At 35.2% G+C, this 20,257-nt stretch overlaps 1 protein-coding gene across 3 annotated transcripts in view; it reads right to left on the bottom strand.

The window, feature by feature from the left end:
• Nucleotides 1-1,776: 1,776 nt before the first annotated feature.
• Nucleotides 1,777-20,257, bottom strand: part of DDX43 (DEAD-box helicase 43) — a 32,928-nt gene continuing 14,447 nt past the window's right edge. Inside the window, exons 5-17 of one of the 3 annotated variants that reach the window (XM_077162235.1) lie at nt 16,184-16,265; nt 15,251-15,407; nt 14,899-15,017; nt 13,687-13,797; nt 13,127-13,268; nt 12,003-12,103; nt 11,129-11,216; nt 9,548-9,675; nt 9,230-9,339; nt 7,168-7,306; nt 4,952-5,039; nt 4,071-4,215; nt 1,777-2,224 (exon numbers count right to left, since the gene is read on the bottom strand). In XM_077162235.1, coding sequence (XP_077018350.1) covers nt 4,102-4,215; nt 4,952-5,039; nt 7,168-7,306; nt 9,230-9,339; nt 9,548-9,675; nt 11,129-11,216; nt 12,003-12,103; nt 13,127-13,268; nt 13,687-13,797; nt 14,899-15,017; nt 15,251-15,407; nt 16,184-16,265 — 1,379 coding nt within the window. In that variant the 3' untranslated portion in view covers nt 1,777-2,224; nt 4,071-4,101. Of the gene's footprint in view, nt 2,225-4,070; nt 4,216-4,951; nt 5,040-7,167; nt 7,307-8,556; nt 8,694-9,229; nt 9,340-9,547; nt 9,676-11,128; nt 11,217-12,002; nt 12,104-13,126; nt 13,269-13,686; nt 13,798-14,898; nt 15,018-15,250; nt 15,408-16,183; nt 16,266-20,257 lie in introns of those variants that run through there. The other 2 variants (XM_077162234.1, XR_013176226.1) reach the window with 2 other exon arrangements.

Raw genomic sequence — 20,257 nt, 5'->3', positions numbered from 1 at the left:
GAGTTTGCCCTGAGGGTAGAGGATGGGCCTTTCACCTTATTGCAGAGGAAGAGTCCTACTGCCTCAGGCCTTGGAGAGGGTGGAGCACATCCCTTGGGGATTGGAGAGAACCTGGCTGCCACATTGTGGGGTTGAGTGTGTGCCCCGGAGATGTCAGAGAGCCTGGGTGCAGCCCTGATGCTTTAGAAGGTGAAGCCAATAAAAAGGTGATCTCCACATTGTCTCCCAACGTTGCATTTGGAAACTGCCACCTTGGAAAGGCTGGAACTGCTGCTTTCTAAAGCCCCAAAGAGAAATGACTCTCAGACTTTGAGGCTTTGCCCTGCAGGTTTTCAAAAACTGTTTGGGTCCTGTGACCCTGTGTTCCTTCCAATTTCTCCCTATGGAAATGGGTATATGTTTCCTACGACTGTCCCTCCTCTGTATGTTGGCACAAATAACTTGTTTGGTTTCACAAGTGTAGAGCCAGAGGAAGATTTTGCCTTAGGACTGTCCATGCCCATAACTGACTTTGATGAGACTTTGTACTGGTTCTAATCTTGTATTGTATTTGTATTATTACTGAAATGGTTTGAGGATTTTTGATATTGTGATGGAATGTATTTTCTATGTGGAAAAAGAAACATGTCATTTTTAGGGTCCAGAGGGTGGAATGTACTGGTTTGAAAGGATTTATGCACCCCAGAAAAGCCATGCTTTAATCCTAATCCAATCCTGTGGAGACAAACCATTTGTTTAAATCCTATTCACTGCTGCATGCTGGAACTTGATTAGATTATCTCCACGGAGATATGGCTCCATCCATTTCAGGTGGTCTTGATTAGTTTATTGGAAGCTTTTAAAAGAGGAAGTATTTTGGAGAAAGCTTGGAATGAGGACAAAGCTGCAGAACCACAGCAGGGCCATGAGGCTGAGTCCACCAGCCAGAGACCTTTGGAGATGAAGAAGGTAAACGTCCCTGAGGGAGCTTCATGAAACAAGAGGCCTAGAGAGAAAGCAGATATTGCCATGTTCACCATGTGCCTTTTTAGTTGAAAGAGAAACCCTGAACTTTATCGGCTTTTCTTGAGTGAAGGTACCCTCTTGTTGGTGCCTTAACTTGGACATTTCTATAGACTTGCTTTAATTTGGATAATTTCACAGACTTAGAACTGTAAAGTTGCAACTTACTAAATTCTCCTTCTAAAATCCATTCCATTGCTGGTATATTGTGTTCCAGCAGCTAGCAAACTAGAATAATACCCTTCTAGGATATGCCTACATGTATACATATATTCTAATAAAAATAATTTATAATTTTCACATTATTTTGGAAATCATTCCATCTTGGTACAGATCTAACTGCCTCATCCTTTTTAGTGTTGGCATATTATTCCATTGCAGAATTCAATTTTTACTAGTCTTGTTGCTAATATCAGGCCACAATAGCATGAATGAAATAAGGTAAGATGATGAAGGCCTAAATTAATTATGTACACATATGTAATACATACTTACATACTAATTAGCTTTTATAATCACATATATGTAACTATCATATTGTGGTACAGGAAACACAAAGTTCTAAGGAAAAAGTGATGGCAAATGTGATTAATCAAAGAAACTTTCACAGAGATGTAAATTTAATTTTCTAGGATTTATTTTAGCATGGAGCTATGGGCCCCAAATTTAAGCTGTTAGGTGTTTTGAGCCCATGAAATAATTATTCTAGACTGTTCCATTACAGAGTTTCTTTAAAACAGATGAAGTATAATTATTTAAGAAAAGTACACCCAACCAACATACTATATAGCAAACACAAAATTAAAAGGTTATACAGAAAGACAAAGATCAGCTTGTAGTTTTAATCACAGAAATCAACATTTATTTTGAAAACAGTATTTTTTTCATTGCCTTGACAACATCTGAACAAGCATTAAGCCCTTTAAAGATTGAACTTAATACAGCAACATTACAGGGGACAATTTTTTTGTTTGTTTTTCTTTTCAAAATAAGTTAGGTAAAAAGAAAACCTAACACTACATTCCTTAATATCCATGAAAAAAATTTCAACTCAAGTTTAAATGCTTTTGACTTTATTAAAGAAAGTATAAAATATTGAATTCTACATTTTAAACACTATTGCTTTAAGAATCAGTCAAGTCTCTTCATACTGCCAACATGTTTCCAGTACTTCCATATATATATATCTTAAATAGTATATAACTTTAAAAAACCTTGAATCCTGAAAATTAAAATAGAAGAAAAATGTAAATTACTCTTCCATTATTCTTTGTCTTTTAATGGTAAAAAGAGAGGCAACCACTGTTAGATTTGAGGCTTCTTTCCACAGTTTGTGCTCATGCAAACATTAAAAATCTCCTTCTAAAATTTAAACAGGCTTATATGTTACACTTTTCTTTCACATTCTCTCTCTTTATCTCAGAGGCCTGGCATAATTTCACTTGTTCTTACAATGCATTAATTCTCTTCAGTACTATTTTAATTCTTGAGTTTTCAAATTTCATCTGAAAAAGGTTTTCATCTTTTTCTCACAAGCCATCAGATCTGTTTCTATTTTCTGAACACTTCATATGTATTTATCACAAAGCCTTTTTTGGATTACTTTATCATCTCTTAATTCCTTGGTGATGTACACACACACACACACACATATATATATATATATATATATGTATGTATCTCATATTTGCCGATTTGCTATTGTTCATGTGTGGAGTAACTGCTAGCTCAGTTGCATTTCACCTATTCTTGGACATTTTTAAAACTGATTTCTCAGCCCACAAGGTCTGAATTTAGGTTTTTTTAGTTCACTCTTTCCTCCTCTCCAAACTCTCTCCGAGTCCAGGGCATATGGTCTACTTCAGTGCTGCATCCATAAGTTGGTAAATACTGCCTTTATTTTTTTGCAGTCTAAATTTTTAAATTAAAAAAATATATAACAACAAACACAAACATTCTTAACTTATGGTCATTCCATTATACATGTATAATCAGTAATTCACATTATCACATAGTTGCAGATTCATCATCATGATAATTTCTTGGAACATTTGCTTCAATTCAGAAAAAGAAATAAAAAGACAACAGAAAAAAATTCATGTATACCATACTCCTTACCCCTCCCTTTCATCGATTACTAGCATCTCAATCTAAATTTTAAATACTGACTTTTAAAAAATGTTTTATTATGGAAAAATCTTTGGCATATTTTGAATAGTATAATAAGCCCTCATGTATCTGTCACATAGCTTTTAAAAAATATATTTTATCTCCTATTTTTATGAGTTTGAAGTAGGAGGGAAGGTTTCCTGTGTTTGTTCAATGTATCTTAGCAGGAAATCTTTTACATTTAACATGTACAGGACATCTTAAAGGTAGTACACATGTTCCTTACCAGCTCCATAGCACAACAATATACCATAACTTACTCATCTAACATTTAGGTTTTAATACGCTGTTACTATAAATATTGCTACAATCAATCTCTACTTGTATGTGCAAATATATTGAACACATCCCTAGAAAAGAAACTGCTGGATCAAAGAGTTATATTTGTTTATAACTTATACATTACCAAGTTTCTCAGAAGAGGTTATGCCCATTTATACCTTCAGCAACTCCATCATACCTTTTTTTTCCCTTTGTATGCTGTATGGCGGGAGTCACATTTCATTCTTTTTCCATGTGAATATTCCCTTAGCGCAGCACCATTTGTTGAATTTTTTCTTTTTTTGGTTTGGCTTTTAATTTGTTTGTTTTGTTTGGGAAGTGCTTCGGCTGGGAATTGAACCTGGGTCTCCCACATGGCAGATGAGAATTCTACCACTGAATTACCCTCGCAACCCCTCCATTATACTTCTAATGATCATTCTGGACAACTTAAAAGTTTACTTTCTAAACTCTGAATTAGAATAGCTTCTAACTCTAAAATATATTAACTGCACTTAACCTAATAGGTAGAAGTAACACCTAATAATGTATTCTATTAAAGAAAGACTTATTGAGATAATACTTTTGCATTACACACACTAACAAATCCTAAAGTCTGTTAGTTATTTAAGGCTTACCTCCAGTGGCCTGAAACTTTTCAAATAGACATTAATAAAACTTCTTGGGTTTTCCTTGAGGTCGTCCCAATTTTTTTTCCATTTCTTTTTTCTGTTTATTTGCCTTATATCTCTCAGCCATTGACACAAGTTCCTCTGGGACACTCTGAAATCATTAGATGTGTTTAGAATTTTGAATATTTTATTTTAGTATTTTGAATATTTTATTTTAGTATTAACAGCTGTCTACAATATGCCAAAATGTCTCCAACTCATTTCAACCTGAGACTCTATACAACTGGTAACAATTTTTACATCTTTCAAACAATCAAATGTCTCTCTACCTACCAAATCCTGAATCCATCTTCAGGCTACAAAACCAAACTGATCTTAAAAATATGCATCACGTTGCTCCTCTGCTTGTATAGCACTTCAGTTGCTCCCAGTGCCCTTAGCAAACCCTTATCTAGTGCCACTTTATGCATGTTCTTTTTCACCTCTCAGCCTGAATATTTCCTCTGCAGGAACTTTCCCTATTTTCTAGGACTTTAGTCACCTCCAGCCAGTTTCTTCCTTAGCAGGGCTTTCATTAGATTAGGGTCCCCAATTGTATGTTCCTATAGTATGTTCTAATCTTTGCCATCCAAAAGTCCTTGTAATATCCTTAATTACTTGTTTAGTACCTTGCCTGTTAGGCAGTAAGCTCTAGGGATTATGCCTGCCTTTTTCACAATTATATATCACCAATCTATAATAAAGAACATGACAAGATACAATATACAATATATGATAATATGTAATAAAGAATATGACAATATATAATAAAGAAAATGACAGAGAATATGACTGAAACATTGGAAATGTGATAAGAGGTAGACTTCTTATGAGTTTCATATTCTCACCTGGTTTGCTCTTTCCAGAATATTAATTAATTCAGTGGCAACCCTCCAGTCATTCCTAGTGATAAGGGTAATTGACACTCCAGTTCTCCTTCGAGGGGGGAAAAAACTCATGTCATTTGACTTATAATTGTATTCATGGTTCAGTTAGCAAAACAGAATTTTTTAAAAACCAGAAAAACTCAACTCTTCACATTAATCCAAAGATTTTTATGTATTAAGATTTAAGGTCATGTTATGTGGACAGCTTAATTGAACACCATAAGTACATGAAACCTTGAGTAGGGCATGAAATTTATAGGTTTGTCCAGAGTGATGCCCCAATAAATCCCAGAGTGATCTCAACAGTGAATAAAAAAGTATTTGCAAAGTCCCCTTGGGGGAAAGGTGAGAAAGGGGGAAAACTCAACTTCTCCAAGTGGAGAATTCTTGGTATTTCCACAAGCAGTGGGGACAACCACAGCAATATATGGAGCCCTCAATCTGGGGGGTTGTTTATATGAAACTTAATCCTGCAAAGGACAGGCTAAGCCTACTTAAAATTAGGCCTAAGACTCACCCCCAGAGAACCTCTTTTGTTGCTCAGATGTGGCCTCTCTCTCTCGGCCAACATGACAAGCAAACTCACTGCCCTCCCCATCTCTATGTGGGACATGACTCCCAGGGGTATGTACCTTCCTGGCAACGTGACCCTAGACTGAGCTGGTACTCAGCATCAAGGGATTGAGAAAACCTTCTCGACCAAAAGGGGGAAGAGCGAAATGAGACAAAATAAAGTGTCAATGGCTGAGAGATTCCAAACAGAGTCAAAAGGTTATTCTGGAGGTTATTCTTATGCATTAAAGAGATATCACCTTTTTAGTTAAGGTGTAAAGGAGAGGCTGGAGGGAACTGCCTGAGAATGTAGAGCTGTGTTCCAGTAGCCATGTTTCTTGAAGATGATTGTATAATGATACAGCTTTCTCAATGTGACTGTGTGATTGTGAAAGCCTTGTGTCTGATACTCCTTTTATCTACCTTATTGACAGACGAGTGAAACATATGGATTAAAAATAAATAAATAATAGGGGGAACAAATGTTAAAATAAATTTAGTAGATTGAATGCTAGTGATCAATGAAAGGGAGGGGTAAATGGTATGGTATGTATGATTTTTTTTTTCTGTTTTCTTTTTCTGAACTGATGCCAATGTTCTAAGAAATGACCATGATGATGAATTTACAGCTATGTGATGATATTGGTAGTTATTGATTATATATGTAGAATGGAATGATCATACGGTAAGAATGTTTGTATGTTGAATAAAAAATAAATTAATTAAAAAAAATTTAAGGTCATGTAAACCATCGTTTGGAATCCAAATAATCTGCAGTTATTTAAAAACATCAGAAAGGGGTATATGATAGTGTTCTTAGGGGTAAAAAATATCCCCTTTCATAAGCACACCAACTTGGACAATTTATGGTAACCACTGGTATAGCTTAATGCTGTGATGCTATAGATACAAAGCAAAGAATGGAATCTGCATGAAGCTAATCATGGAGGGAGGATGTGGTTGAATCTGTAGCAGGCCAATTGGACAGGGACAAGCAGATTCTGGGAAAGGCAGACAATTCACTGGCAAAAAGTCAAAATGGTTTCCCAGGCAAGGACAGTTTGTGAGGGGAGTAATGATTATTACTAAATAATATTACTAAATACTAAATAATAATATTATTACTAAATAAATAATTCCCTATTATTTATTTATTTTTAATCCATATGTTTCACTCGTCTGTCAATAAGGTAGATAAAAGGAGTATCAGACACAAGGCTTTCACAATCACACAGTCACATTGAGAAAGCTGTATCATTATACAATCATCTTCAAGAAACATGGCTACTGGAACACAGCTCTACATTCTCAGGCAGTTCCCTCCAGCCTCTCCTTTACACCTTAACTAAAAAGGTGATATCTCTTTAATGTATGTAATTTTTTTCCTCCAATTTATTTTTTATTTGTGGTAAAATATATGTAACATTAAATTTGTCATTTAAGCCATTTGGAAGTATGCAATTCAGTAGTATTAATTACATTCACAATGTTGTACAACCATAACCACCATCTAGTTTCAAAATTTTTATCAATCACAAAAGAAACTCTGTATCTATTAAGCAACAACTCCCCATTCCCCACTCCCCTTGTAATTCTACTTTTAAGAGTTGATTATGCTTACTTACCCTGCCCTTCCAGTACGTCCTACTCTGTGGACATATTCTTCAATGTTCCGGGGGAAATCATAATTATAGACATGCGTGACATCATGGACATCAAGACCTCGGGATGCTAAGTCAGTAGCAATCAATATTCTCACTTTACCTAAAGAGTAAGGTACCAAATGAATATGGACAAATTCTGGTACAAACCAACCCAAGATATATATATATAAATAAATGAAAAGCATATTTTCCCTTAATATTTAACCAGGTAAACTACTATTGCTTACATTAAAATGCTAATTAAGTGGAAATGGAAAAGGGATACTCAATTGACTAAAATTGCTGGCTAGTTCTAACATAAGAGATACCATGATTCACCAACTGGTCCCTGGACCATCTGAATAGGTTCAAGGGCCAGCATTATATTTTAAAACCAAAAAACCCCTATCATTTATAAAGTATAGAACAATATTGGCTATTCATGATTTTGGAAGATGGGTTGGAAGAAGGGGAGGAGTTACCGAAAATGAATGCTACAAACATCCTGAGAATGAATTAGAAAATATCAAAATGTTACCTCTTTCCAAAACATTAACATTGTATCTGGAGGTTTGTGATTAATGGGCACTTTGATTTAAAAAATTCATAATAAGCATTGTTTCCAAGTAACCTAAGTGTACCCCAGAACAAAGCCCTAAAATATTTAAAAGAATACAAGAAACTCTAGTACTAAAAATACAAAATTCACACTTTCTGGCATCCAATAAAAAATTAACAGGAAACAGGAAAATTGACCTATAACCAGGAGAAAATAATCAATAGAAGCAGATCCAGAAATGACAGCAATGATTATTAGACAAATTAACAGTTTTATAACTATATTCCATATGTTCAAAGTGAGAGAAAATCATGAGCACATCAAGGGTAGACAATGAAGATATAAAAGACAAGTCAAACTTCAAGAGATGAAAAATATACTTAGTAACAGCAGAATAGTGCAGAAGAAAACATCAGTGAATTAATCTGAAGACAAAGCAATAAAAATTATCCAAAATGAAGAGAGAAAAAAGATGCAATAATTAAACAGCACCAGTGAGTTGTAGGACAACTTTAAGCAGCCTAATACTCATGCAATTGGAATCTCTGAAGGGGGAAGGGGGCTGGAGAACAGAAAAAAAATAGGTGAAGAAATAATGGCCAAAAATTAGAGATTTGATGAAAATTATAAATTCACATACACAAAAACCTCCATTAACTCTAAGCAGAAAAACATGAAGACACATCATAAACAAAGTGCAGTGATAAATATTATTTGGCGGTAGATCTAAAAGTAAGTTGCTTTATGTTGCAGTGTGGGTCACAGGCTCAGGTACAACAGAAATTTTTAGCGAATAGCTCTTTATTACTTACACAACACAAAGGGTCCAAAAGAGCAGGGCAAGAGATCCCATCAGGCCGGTCTCCAGGGAAGGCCAATTGCTTGGATCAGGATCGGTGGATGGCAGCTCCGCACCGCCCATTTCCCAATGGAGAGGAGAGACCCTGTGCTGTGTGAGTGTTGAATATTTATATACCCCATGGGGAAAGTGGCCCTGCCAGAAAGTTCCCACCCTAGTAAGCAGCTGGGGCTGCTTGTTCCAGATTTTGTGTTTTTTCATTAGACCTAAAGCCTCCCCTAGGCTACAGAATGGAAACATATTGAAACATCTGTACAACAGAAAAGGAGGGGGTAGGCAAGTGCTGGGAGGTGGCCACTGGGCTAGTTGGTGACCTCCCCATCAGTAGATTGTGATTGGTAAATCAAAGATGTAGACTGTAGACCTTACAGCAACTACTGAAATAAAAGGCAGTGAGGTATAACATCAACAAAAAATAATAAAAGAAACAAAACAAAACAAAAAAACAACAAAACAACCCAAAAAGCAATGAGGTATAGCCATAAACCAATAAAGGAAATAAAAAATAAGGCAGAGAAAGAGGTGAGGGCAGATCTTATGGATTCCATGAAAAGGCATGTCACTTGGCCCAGGCACTGGACATTCTTTTTAGCTTACAACAAATACTACAAATTGTATAAATGTACCTGTTTTAAAATTCTCTAATGCTTTCTCCCGGTCACTCTGTTCTCTGTTGCCATGCAGAGACTCTACCGATAGGTGTCGGAGAATCAGGTCACTTGATAAGTGATCGGCACTGAAGTAAAAGACAATCAACAATTTTAGGTGCTATTGTACTATCGCCATCAATTGACTAGTTTTATTTCTGTCAGCAAGAGTCTTGATTAACATACTGTAACAAACATGTCCACCCCCATTTAAAATTAGCATTCAAACAGAATCAATCCTAAACAAATTCAATTTGATTGATATTCCTAATGGTAGCAAAAGGAAAATATACCTACACAGCTTTCCTGCTGACAAACACAATAACTTTGTCTTTTGGAGACATGCTTTCTAGGAAACTTTGGATATGAGACCGTTTCTCTTCTTCTGTGGTAACAATTATACTTTGCTTCACAGTATTTACAGCCTAAAGGATTCAATAATCATAACACATCAATTTTGAAGGAGAAATCCCACACACACATTGGCCCAAAATATATCTTATTTCTACCATTGGCTAATGTTTTAATAAACTACCTACAAGAAAAAATGGCAGAGGTCCTAGAAAAATGATGTGTTTTTACTCAAGATTCATAGCTCAGCCTTTCACTTTAATCATTTATTCACTCAAAGTTGGAGATGCATGACTGCTTGGCAGAGTGTGTTGAAAGCAACTGGTTACAATTGGAGGAAAAAATAACCATGTAACAGATGAGGACAGGCTTATAAAAATGTCACCATAAGTCTTAGATACGGCCCTTACAATGAAGAAGGATGATCCACTTATGATACAAGAATTTCAATTCAACTAGTATTTTGACAATTTAATATAACATTTCAAAATACCATTGATAACATTCTTTGACACAGAAAGATAAAATATCTCACTCTTTAGATAAAATAAATTTTAGTAACAATTAATAAAGGGAAAGAAGCATTTATTCTGCCTTTCCTGAATGAGTAACAATCATTTTATTAAAGAATTATATTTGATCACCATTTGGCAACCCCTAATGAAATCAAGGGTCTAGGGAATGATCACTATTAGGTAGGTGAAAATTACAGGAGTTTTATAATGGAGGGATCAGACTGAAACATCTGAACTCACTGATCAATCTTTCTTTTTTTTTACATGGGCAGGCACCGGGAATCAAACCCAGGTCCTCTGGCGTGGCAGGCAAGCATTCTTGCCTGCTGAGCCACCGTGGCCCGCTCTCACTGATCAATCTTACTTCATAAAAAGAGTACCAGACTTACATTCCTTTTGAACTGATACAAAAACACATTCTAAAAATGAAGAATTCTTACCAACACCCCCCTACCCCAAATAAAAAAACACAAAAGAGAAAAAAAAGGAAACAATCCAGTATTTGACCAAGTTCCTATATCTAATCACATTTGTTTACAAGAAATAGTAAGTATGGAAAACATACTTAACCCCATGACAATCAGTCCAATTTAGAATGTGGAAAACTCTACAGACAAAAAAATCAGTTTCTTCCACCAATAAATGACATGCAAAAAAAAAAAGAGGTTGGGAGACCTACAGATTAAAGAATCAGGGGAAATAACCAAATATACACATTCATATTCTTTGTTTAGACCAATTCTAATAGATTAAAAAAAATGATATAGCAGGAAAATCCGAATGCTGCTTGGATATATGATTATTAAAATTTTTAACTGGATAACAGTTATTGTAGTTATGATAAAAATAGTCTTTTAGAAATACACACTGAAATATTTATGGATAAAATTATCAGAATCTGGGACTTGCTCTAAAATTGGGGAGCAGGCAGAGTAGACATGCCAAAATTCACTATGTTTAGAATTTCCATAATAAGAAATGTTTTAAAAATAGTGCTAAAAAATGAGCTTACAACTAGGTCCAGAGTACCAACATATACAATCATAGGCTCTCTCAAATAAGATTGTGCAAGTCGACGGACAGCATGTGGCCAAGTTGCACTGGAAAGAAAGCAAGTACACAGTCATTAAAGTTTCCTTTAGTAGGGTATGAATCAAATTATTCATAAAAAACAGATTTAGTATTTCCTATCTTTTCAATAAGTAAGGCAGATTTTACAGATAATGTAAGTTTCACCAAAATTGCTCAATTCTAGTGAAGCTACACGATGAAACTTTTATAATAAATCGGTTCAATAAACCATGGGTGAAGGAGACTTATATACCTTAAGCTAGTATCTAATCTATGGAAATGTAGATTTCTTAACATTTCTAGTATTTTTCTTACAATGACAGGAGGAAAACCAGTGCTTATGCCAAATAAAAATCATTTTAAGTGGGCTGATAAAAAATTGTGTAAGTTCAAATGTTTCTTTAACCACATAGGACATAAGGAAAGTAATCACCCTTTGTACCTTTACAGTAATTACAATGAAATCTAACTTCATTTTTCTTGAGGTGGGAAGATTTATTAGTAAGAAGACAAATGGAAAGAATTTAGTTTATTTCCTTAACTATTATATACTATGCTTTTTAATACTAATGAGCACAAAATGTATAATTTTATGAGAAATTAATCTTTAAGATCACTTAGTATCCAAATAACCATTGTTCCCTCAGCTTTATCTTAGGCGAAAAAAGTATTCAGTACACAATGCTTATCTCTGAAGAAAAGTAATCACTTATTCACAAATAATGCCCTAAAATATTAGGAGGAAATCAGCCAAACAGAATTGAATTTTATTCCACTGATTTTTATTCTGCAGTTAATTAGACATATATACTTACCTTGTCATAATAGTCTGCCTGTCTGGGCGCACATCTAATAAAATCTTCATTATTTGTGGCTCAAATCCCATGTCCAGCATCTTGTCTGCTTCATCTAAAACCTGTATTAAGAATTAAGAAGTTAAACATAAGTTTTATGAATTCCAGTAGCCTTGATTCTTGGAAACAATTGTATAACTATTTAGCTATTACTGTGAAAACCTTGGGGCTGATGCTCCCTTTATCCAGGGTATGGACAGATGAATAAAAAAATAAGGACAATAGATAAATAATGGGGGGGTAAGCGGTAAAAAAAAAATTGGGCAGACTGCAATACTAGTGGTCGATGAGAGGGAAGGAGTGACGGATATAGGATGTGTGAGTTTTTTCTTTTTATTTCTTTTTCTGGAGTGATGCAAATGTTCTAAAAACGATCATGGGGATAAATGCACAATTATGTGATGATATTATGAGCCATTGATTATATACTTTGGATGGACTGTATGTGTGTGATGATATCTCAAAGATTTTTTTTTTAAGTATACAAAGAGTTTTATTTAAGAAAGAAATTGAAGAACATGGCTACATTAGATATGAGAGGTAGCGAATATGTATGCTCTCTTTTTATGATTATAACAACTAAGAGGTAGGCTTTCTTATTTCTTGTATTACCTAAACCACAGAGAAGTTGAACAGCACAGCTAGAATTTAAGCCTCTGTAGTCCAAAGCTCATGCATCTCAGTATTTCTTCAGTAGGTTCATTGCATGTGAAAAGTTAATTTAAAAAAGAACTTTATTTCTATTTTAATTTCTCCCACAGAAGTCAAAATAATTAGCCATTGGCAGTTATGAATAATAGACTAATTTGATATTTTTCTAAATCTATTTGATGAAAGATTTTAAATGTCTAAAATAACCAAATGGATTTTAATTTTCTTTTGTGTTTATCTGCACTTAATAAAATACCTAAAATAAACACACATCATAATTTTAAAAACAGAATTATCTTTAAATTTTTGACATGCTAGAGGGAATGGGAAACATTCCTAGAATCTAAAATCATTATAAAAAATGGGCAGTCATTCTAAAAAAATAAGACTTCAGTACTTCCTCCCAGCATTCCAAACCTCTGCTCTAAGTTTACCAAGTAGGTTATGCTTTTCAAGTTGACGAAGTTATTCATTTGTAGGTCATTCAATCTTCCAGGAGTTGCAATAATGATATCTACACCTTTTGTAAGGTCTTGTATTTGTCCATCTCTATCTCCACCACCATATATACAAACACTTTAAAAAAAAAAATCCAAAGGTTCATGTTCAGGCAAAGAATATCCCATTACTACCCAAAATCCCAACCAGTCTAAGCATTTTGGGTATACAGCTAGATAAAGATGTAAAAGGTGTAAAATTGGTATAAAAATTGTAAAACGTATCAGATACCTTTGTGGTACCTGCCATTTTCTGAGAACTATCCACACCCATCAACTCGTGGGGTGGACTCCAAAGAGCCATGTTTGCATCATTATTATCTGACCCCAAAGTCCTGGGAGAATGAGTAGGAAATACATGATCCAAACTGAGCCAATCAGATTTTCTTCAAGTGTAAAAAATAACTGGGTGAATATATTTAAAGATACAATGACTAAAACAACCAAAATGATACAAAGACTAAAACAATATAACACTGGTAACAGAAGTGACTTACCTTTTAAGGCCTTTATATGAATACTTAGAACATTCGGCTTCTACCTGAAGAGCTAATTCTCTAGTGGGTGTAAGGACTAACATGCCGGGTCCATTCCTTTTTTCTTTAGCTCTTTAAGAGAAAACAGAAAAATTAACATTCAAGTATTTGCTTCAGAAGCACTCCGGAATGAATGTCAAAGTCAGTAAGACATAGTCACAGATATTTTTGCCCTTGGACATTTTGTGAAAAGGTGTATGATTAAAAGTTCCCTAAATATATTATAGACTTTGATTTACTAATTGTTGTGGACTGAATTGTATCTCTCAAAAAAATATATTGAAGCCCTAACCTCCATAGTTGAGAATGTGACCTTATTTAGAAATAGTCTTTGCGGACATAATCAAGTTAACATGAGGTCATACTGAATTGGGATGAGCCCTAAATCCAATGACTGCTGTTATGGAGATACAGAGATGCAGGAGATATATAGGAAAGAAGTCCATGTGACAATGGAGGCAAAGACTGGAGTATTGCAGCTACGAGCCTAGGAACACTGAGGATGGCAGGCAAACACCAGAAACCAGGAAGAGGTAAGGAACGATTCTTCCCTAGAGCCTTCAGGGTAACATGACCCTGCTGACAACTTGATTTCAAGACTTCTGGCATACAGAACTGTGAGAGAATAAATATCTGTTGATTCACACATCTAAAAAAAAAGTAGCTGATATTATCAAGAAAGGTTAAACTACTTCCCCTTAAGAAAAACTTTGAATCATTTTCAAAGACTGCATTACTTCAGAGATTAATATTATTTCATTAGGATTTAAAACTCAGAGTTAAGGGATAGGTTTTAATACATTCACCAGAAAAAGTGGGAAATACAAAAAAATGCTACACATAGAAAAAACATTCCACAACCCAGGTTGGTAAGAGATACCTTTATGCTTGATATACATTTATAGACATTTTAAAACAAAATTGGGCTATTGAATATGACCTGCCTTTTCAGACCAAGATAATTTAAACAATTTTCACTGTAGTTAGGCTTTTGGTTGACATTACCTATTACCTAGTGCCTTTTAAAACTGCTTGTCAAGTGTCTATTTCCTAGTATTCTCCCTGAGAACAGGTATTACTTTTGACTAACAGATAAAAAAAACTTTAATTGTGTTTTTGGTGTCTATATCTACGAAACCCATATAAAGAGAACCCAGATGTAGGAATTCTTACATTGGTTGAGAATCAAGATGAATAAATCCAGGCATTAAATAGGACAATGTCTTCCCTGTTCCAGTTTGGGCTACTCCTATAAGATCTATTCCTTGAAGAACTACTGGCCATGCCTGTGACTGAAACAAATTATAAACAATAAAGCAAAAAGTATGACTCTACTTGCCAAGTATCCCTCCTCTCCCAGTCTCAAACTTCTTTCAATAAACATTTCTGGAGTGCTAAGCATTTGTGGTGCTGGGGGAGTGCTCATAAGAGACAGTCACTCCCCGGTTATTGAACTTCAAACAATCAGATATCATTGTTTTAGAAGAAAATCTTCAGTGAAATATTAGAATTAAGGAAATCATACCTGAATTGGCGTTGGCTTTTGAAAGCCTGCCTTTAGTATACTTTCCATAACTTCAGGATAACATTGAAAGGCATCCTCAAACTTACAAGTAGGATTGGGGATAGGACGTTTTTCTCCATCTTTTAAGTCGTCACACATTATATTATAGTTTTCCTTCCTTTAGAAAAAATGACACATGCATTAGTGGCTTGGTCACTTTACTCCCCAGGTAAGGAATTTTCCCCCAAATTAGTTCAGGTCATATCCAGAAAGTCAACTACCAGACTGTTATGGAAAGTTACAGTGAATTGTAATAACTGAGAAGTAGAAATAGAAGCCCCTCTTTCACTTTTCTGGAAACAGCTGCAGAGAGAAGTAAAACAAAACTTGTATGTATGAATAGGCCAATGAATTTCATGGTGAAAGATGATAAAGAATGGAGCTTGAAATTTATATATATCATTAATCATAATCAGTTTTGGCAAACACTTGAGGGCCTATAATGTCCCATGCATATTTCTTTAATTAATTCTCAGCAATCTGTGAGGTAAGAATTATTCTGATCTGACTTCATTGATCTGATCATACCATAAGCTCAGTTACTTACCCATGGCCTGAGGCCTACTCAGCCCCTCAAGTAACCATTCTTTCCACTATACCATACTGTACCTTAGTTTTAGTACAGAATTTAATTTAAAAAAAAAGCTGCCATTGTAAATCAGAATATAGGGTAAAGGATGACAGTGTCTGTATTTTAGAACTTCATCTACTTTATGAGACCAAGGGAAGATTATTTTGTCTAAAACCTAAATTTTCTGTTGCACACAATCTAATTCAACCTGCCTCAACAGTTCATTTAAACAGACCAAACACATGGAGCCCAGAATGGGAATGAGGGCTTATAAATCTGTATAGCTTAATGCTATAAAGTGGTAACAAAACAAAACTACCTACCTCCAGTTGTCTATCTGCATTTGTGACATTGAGCTTGTTGCTGCTGACTCTATGTAAAAGTTTTTCTTAATTGGAGGTAAATCTTAGAGAAAGGTGAAAATTCAAATTTTAATAAATATAATGAGAATTTATATTCCATTGACATTTATTTGAGTTACAAAAATCAATCTAAAATTTCTATTAAGCCCATCATACGTAAATTAGCTGTGGACAGCTATACACTTTGCCAGGCTTATGCCAGTCTCCAAGGGATTTTCCTTTATGGCTTGTCTTTCAAGTTTACATTTTTCATTAAAAAAAAAGAGATCTTTAATATTATCAAAAGAAAACTAAATATTTCTTTTAAATGAAAGAAAACATGCTCTACAAGACAGTCACCACAACTGATGAAGCCTCTTTTGAACACTATAAGAATTAAGTTAGTATCTTTATTTTAAGCTCTGAAACTACTGCTTTTTTTCTTAAACTTCTCTCATACCTCCTCCAAACTTATATCCTTTCATTGGCCCTCTACTCCAACCTTCCCCAATATGTATTTTGTTAATGCATTGGACGGGGTGAATGCTACCACTTCCAGGGCAGGATACGGGTGAGATGGGTTTGCTGTCGCCTTCTCTCCCTCTGGCCTGTGCCTTGGTGTTCCCTGCTGCGTTGACTTTCCCCAAAATTGTTCTGCCACCAGCCCCACTGAGGGGTTTCAGCACCAGATGTCACATACTGAAGCTGTGCTAGACAGGAAAGCCTTGGGCACTGGCACCCTTTACGTTGCTGAGAGCCACCTGTCTTGGTTAGATGGCTCTGGATTAGGTTTCTCTCTGGAATATCCCACCATTCACTTACATGCTATAGCCAGGGACCTAAGTGCCTATCCATGAGAACATTTGTATATCATAGTGAATGTCAAGTTTGGAGAAAAAGAATCAGAAGAATTTGTTGCTGATGAAGAAGAGGAAGACAGTGATGATGATAAATGAACCTATTGCTGATTTGTGCCTAGTGATTTGTGCCTATTGGATTTGTGCCTAGTGATAAACCAGCATTGGAAACAATGTTCACTGCAATGTGTGAATGCCAGGGTTTGCATCCAGATTCTGAGGATGAAGATTCAGATGATTATGATGGAGAACAGTATGATGTGGAAGCACATGAACAAGGACAGGGGATATCCCTACATCTTACACCTATGAAGAAGGACTATCCTGTTCAACAGCAGAAGGCCAAGTCACTTCAGAGACGTTAGAAGGAATGTTTTCTCAGTCTGTGAGCAGCCAGTATAACACAGTTGGGGTCCGGACAGAAGACTCAATAAGAGATTATAAAGATGGGATGGAGACAGATACTACACCAACAGTTGCGGGACAATTTGAGGATGCAGATGTCAATCACTGAAGATGATTTATGCTGATTTAAGATTCAGACAATTACTGTAGGAGAGAACTTGGTTCCTTTTATACAGTGGAGTAGGGATGAAAATCTTTTTCCTTCTCCAAAATTCACTTAAACCAGTTCTTTCTTGAAATAGATTATATACTCAGACAGCAACCTGTCACCAGCAGAAGAAACTTGTGACCTTTATGAACAAAGGTGAGTTAACTTAATCAAGAGGCTGAATGTAGTTTTTATCAGAGTCTACAACTTTCTGTGTCTAGGTACCCTCTGAGCAGGACTGTAATGCCTGTCTTCACTATATGCATCTTTTGAAAGATAGCAAGCCTGCATGGTAAAAATGCACAGCAGCTGTGTCAGTCTGAAAGGACTGTGTACCCTAGAAAAGCCATGTTTTAATCCTGATCCACCTCGTGGGGATAACCATTTATTTTAATCCCTACTCAGCATTGTAGGCTGAAACCTTGATTAGATCATCTCCACAGAGATGTGGTGCACCCAGTTGTGGTTATTAACGTTTGATTAGAGGGAGATGTGACTATATCCATTCCAGGGGGGTCTTGATTGGTTTACTGGAATCCTTTAAAAGAGGGAACATTTTGGAAAAAGTTTAAGAGTGAATAGAGACACAGAGCCCACACAGCCCCAGATCTTTGGAGATGAAGAAGGAATATCCCCCCGAGGGAGCTTCAGGAAACAAGAAGCCTGGAGAAAAAGTTAGCAGATGTTGCCATGTTTGCCATGTGCCTTTCCAGCATGGTTTCCAGAGAGAGAAACCCTGAACTTCATCAGCCTTTCTTGAGTGAAGGTAACCTCTTGATGGTGCCTTAATTTGGACATTTTCACAGCCTCAGAACTGTAAAATTGCAATTTTATAAATTCCTCCTTATAAAAGCCATTCTGTTTTTGGTATATTGCATTCCAGTAGCTTGCAAACTAGAACAGCAGCTTAGAGGGAGAGGTAAATGAGGTGGGGAAGAAACAGGCTCCATTGGGAATCTAAGGATACCCTTCTCCCTTAAAAAGAGACACAAATTTATCTCAGAGGAGTACTATTCTGTTTATTCTCCATGGGGGGGGGGGGGGAGTCTTTTACTAATTTGGGGCCCCGGTTAATTAATTCAGACATTTCTAGGTAGCCTCTTCAGAAACATCCCAGCCATACAAACTACCTCTAACACAAGTCTTGTCCTGATTAGCTTTTGCTCTTTTCACCATGTTTACTGTACCTGAAAAATTCTAGTCTTTTCGTTATAACCTCTTAGGTTATATCCTTCAAATTCAAACATCTTAGGTGATTTTTTTTTTGCAACAGAACCAGTGAAAGTCCTCAAAGTATTTTAGAGGAGAATTGTTCTGTCTTTGTAATAATAGCCTAACAAATAAATCTGAGTTTGTTATTAAAAAAATAAAAGGGGGCATTGGAAATGTAACAGGCTGATAAATATTAACCACTGTCATTATTAACCACTGTCACTATTTTGGCCACATATTAGTACGTTAGCTTTTAATTTTTAAAAATAGAGGATGCTATATTGCTGCCTCCTATTCTGATAGTCAAAATTAGCACCTGAATTTATTGTGAAACGTTATACCTACACATATATATAATGTTCCAAGTGAGAAATTTCATGTAAAATTAAAGAAAATAAAACAAATATAACACCTTGTCTCTTCTGAGGAACTGTTACGCTTCTTTCTTTCCCATAATTTAATATTTTTCCTGTTATATTTTGTTTTTGCTAGCCAAGACACTCAACATTTTAAAAAATTTTACTTCTTTATTTCCAATTTTTTATTGTATAATATAACATCTATATAAAGCAAAGAAAGAAAAAAGCAATAGTTTTCAAAGTACTCTTACAGGACAGCTCCCAGAGTTTGTCATGGGCTACCATACCATCATCTCAGATTTTTCCTTCTAGCTACTCCAGAATACAGGAGGCTAGAAGGAATAAATAATTTTTTATCATCACAATTAACTTTTTTTCTTCTTTGTGAAAAATAACATATATACAAAAAAAGCAATAAATTGCAAAGCACAGCACAACAATTAGTTGTAGAACAGATTTCAGGGTTTGGTATGGGTTACAAATCCGCAATTTTAGGTTTTTACTTCTAACTGCTCTAAGAACACTCAATATTTAATTTCCCATTTATAGCATAAATCATGGCAGACATAGAATCTAGCATGCTTTAGGAACTAACTGCAGCACTTTAAATTTTACTATCTTCATTTTTCATATAGATAACATTAGTAAAAAAATAAAAGGAACAGATATTATTTAGAGGATAAAAACTTTAGTTAAAAGAAACCACTAATGACTAAATGTACAAATTTAAAAATGCTTTTGCATGAGGAAGAACAAAGGAATGTCATTACTGCAGTGTGTTGAAAATAGATGGTAATTAATATTTAAAAATTTTAACTTATGTGTGAGACTAAAGCAAAAAATGTTTATTTGGTTCAAAATTTATATTTTGACTAGTGCAGTTCCTATTATAACTCATGTGAACAGCTTAACTGAATACCATAAGTACACAGAATCTTAGGTAGGGCATGAGATTTTATAGGTTTATTCAGAGTGGTGCCCCGATATATCCCAGAGTGTTTGAACAGTGACTAAAAAAGTATTTGCAAAGTCCTCTTGGGAGAATGGTGGGAAGGGGGGAAAATTCAACTTCCCC

The sequence above is a fragment of the Tamandua tetradactyla genome, chromosome 5 (assembly GCF_023851605.1).
Source record: "Tamandua tetradactyla isolate mTamTet1 chromosome 5, mTamTet1.pri, whole genome shotgun sequence".
Taxonomy (NCBI): domain Eukaryota; kingdom Metazoa; phylum Chordata; class Mammalia; order Pilosa; family Myrmecophagidae; genus Tamandua; species Tamandua tetradactyla.
This window is presented reverse-complemented; position numbering and strand designations above follow the sequence as displayed.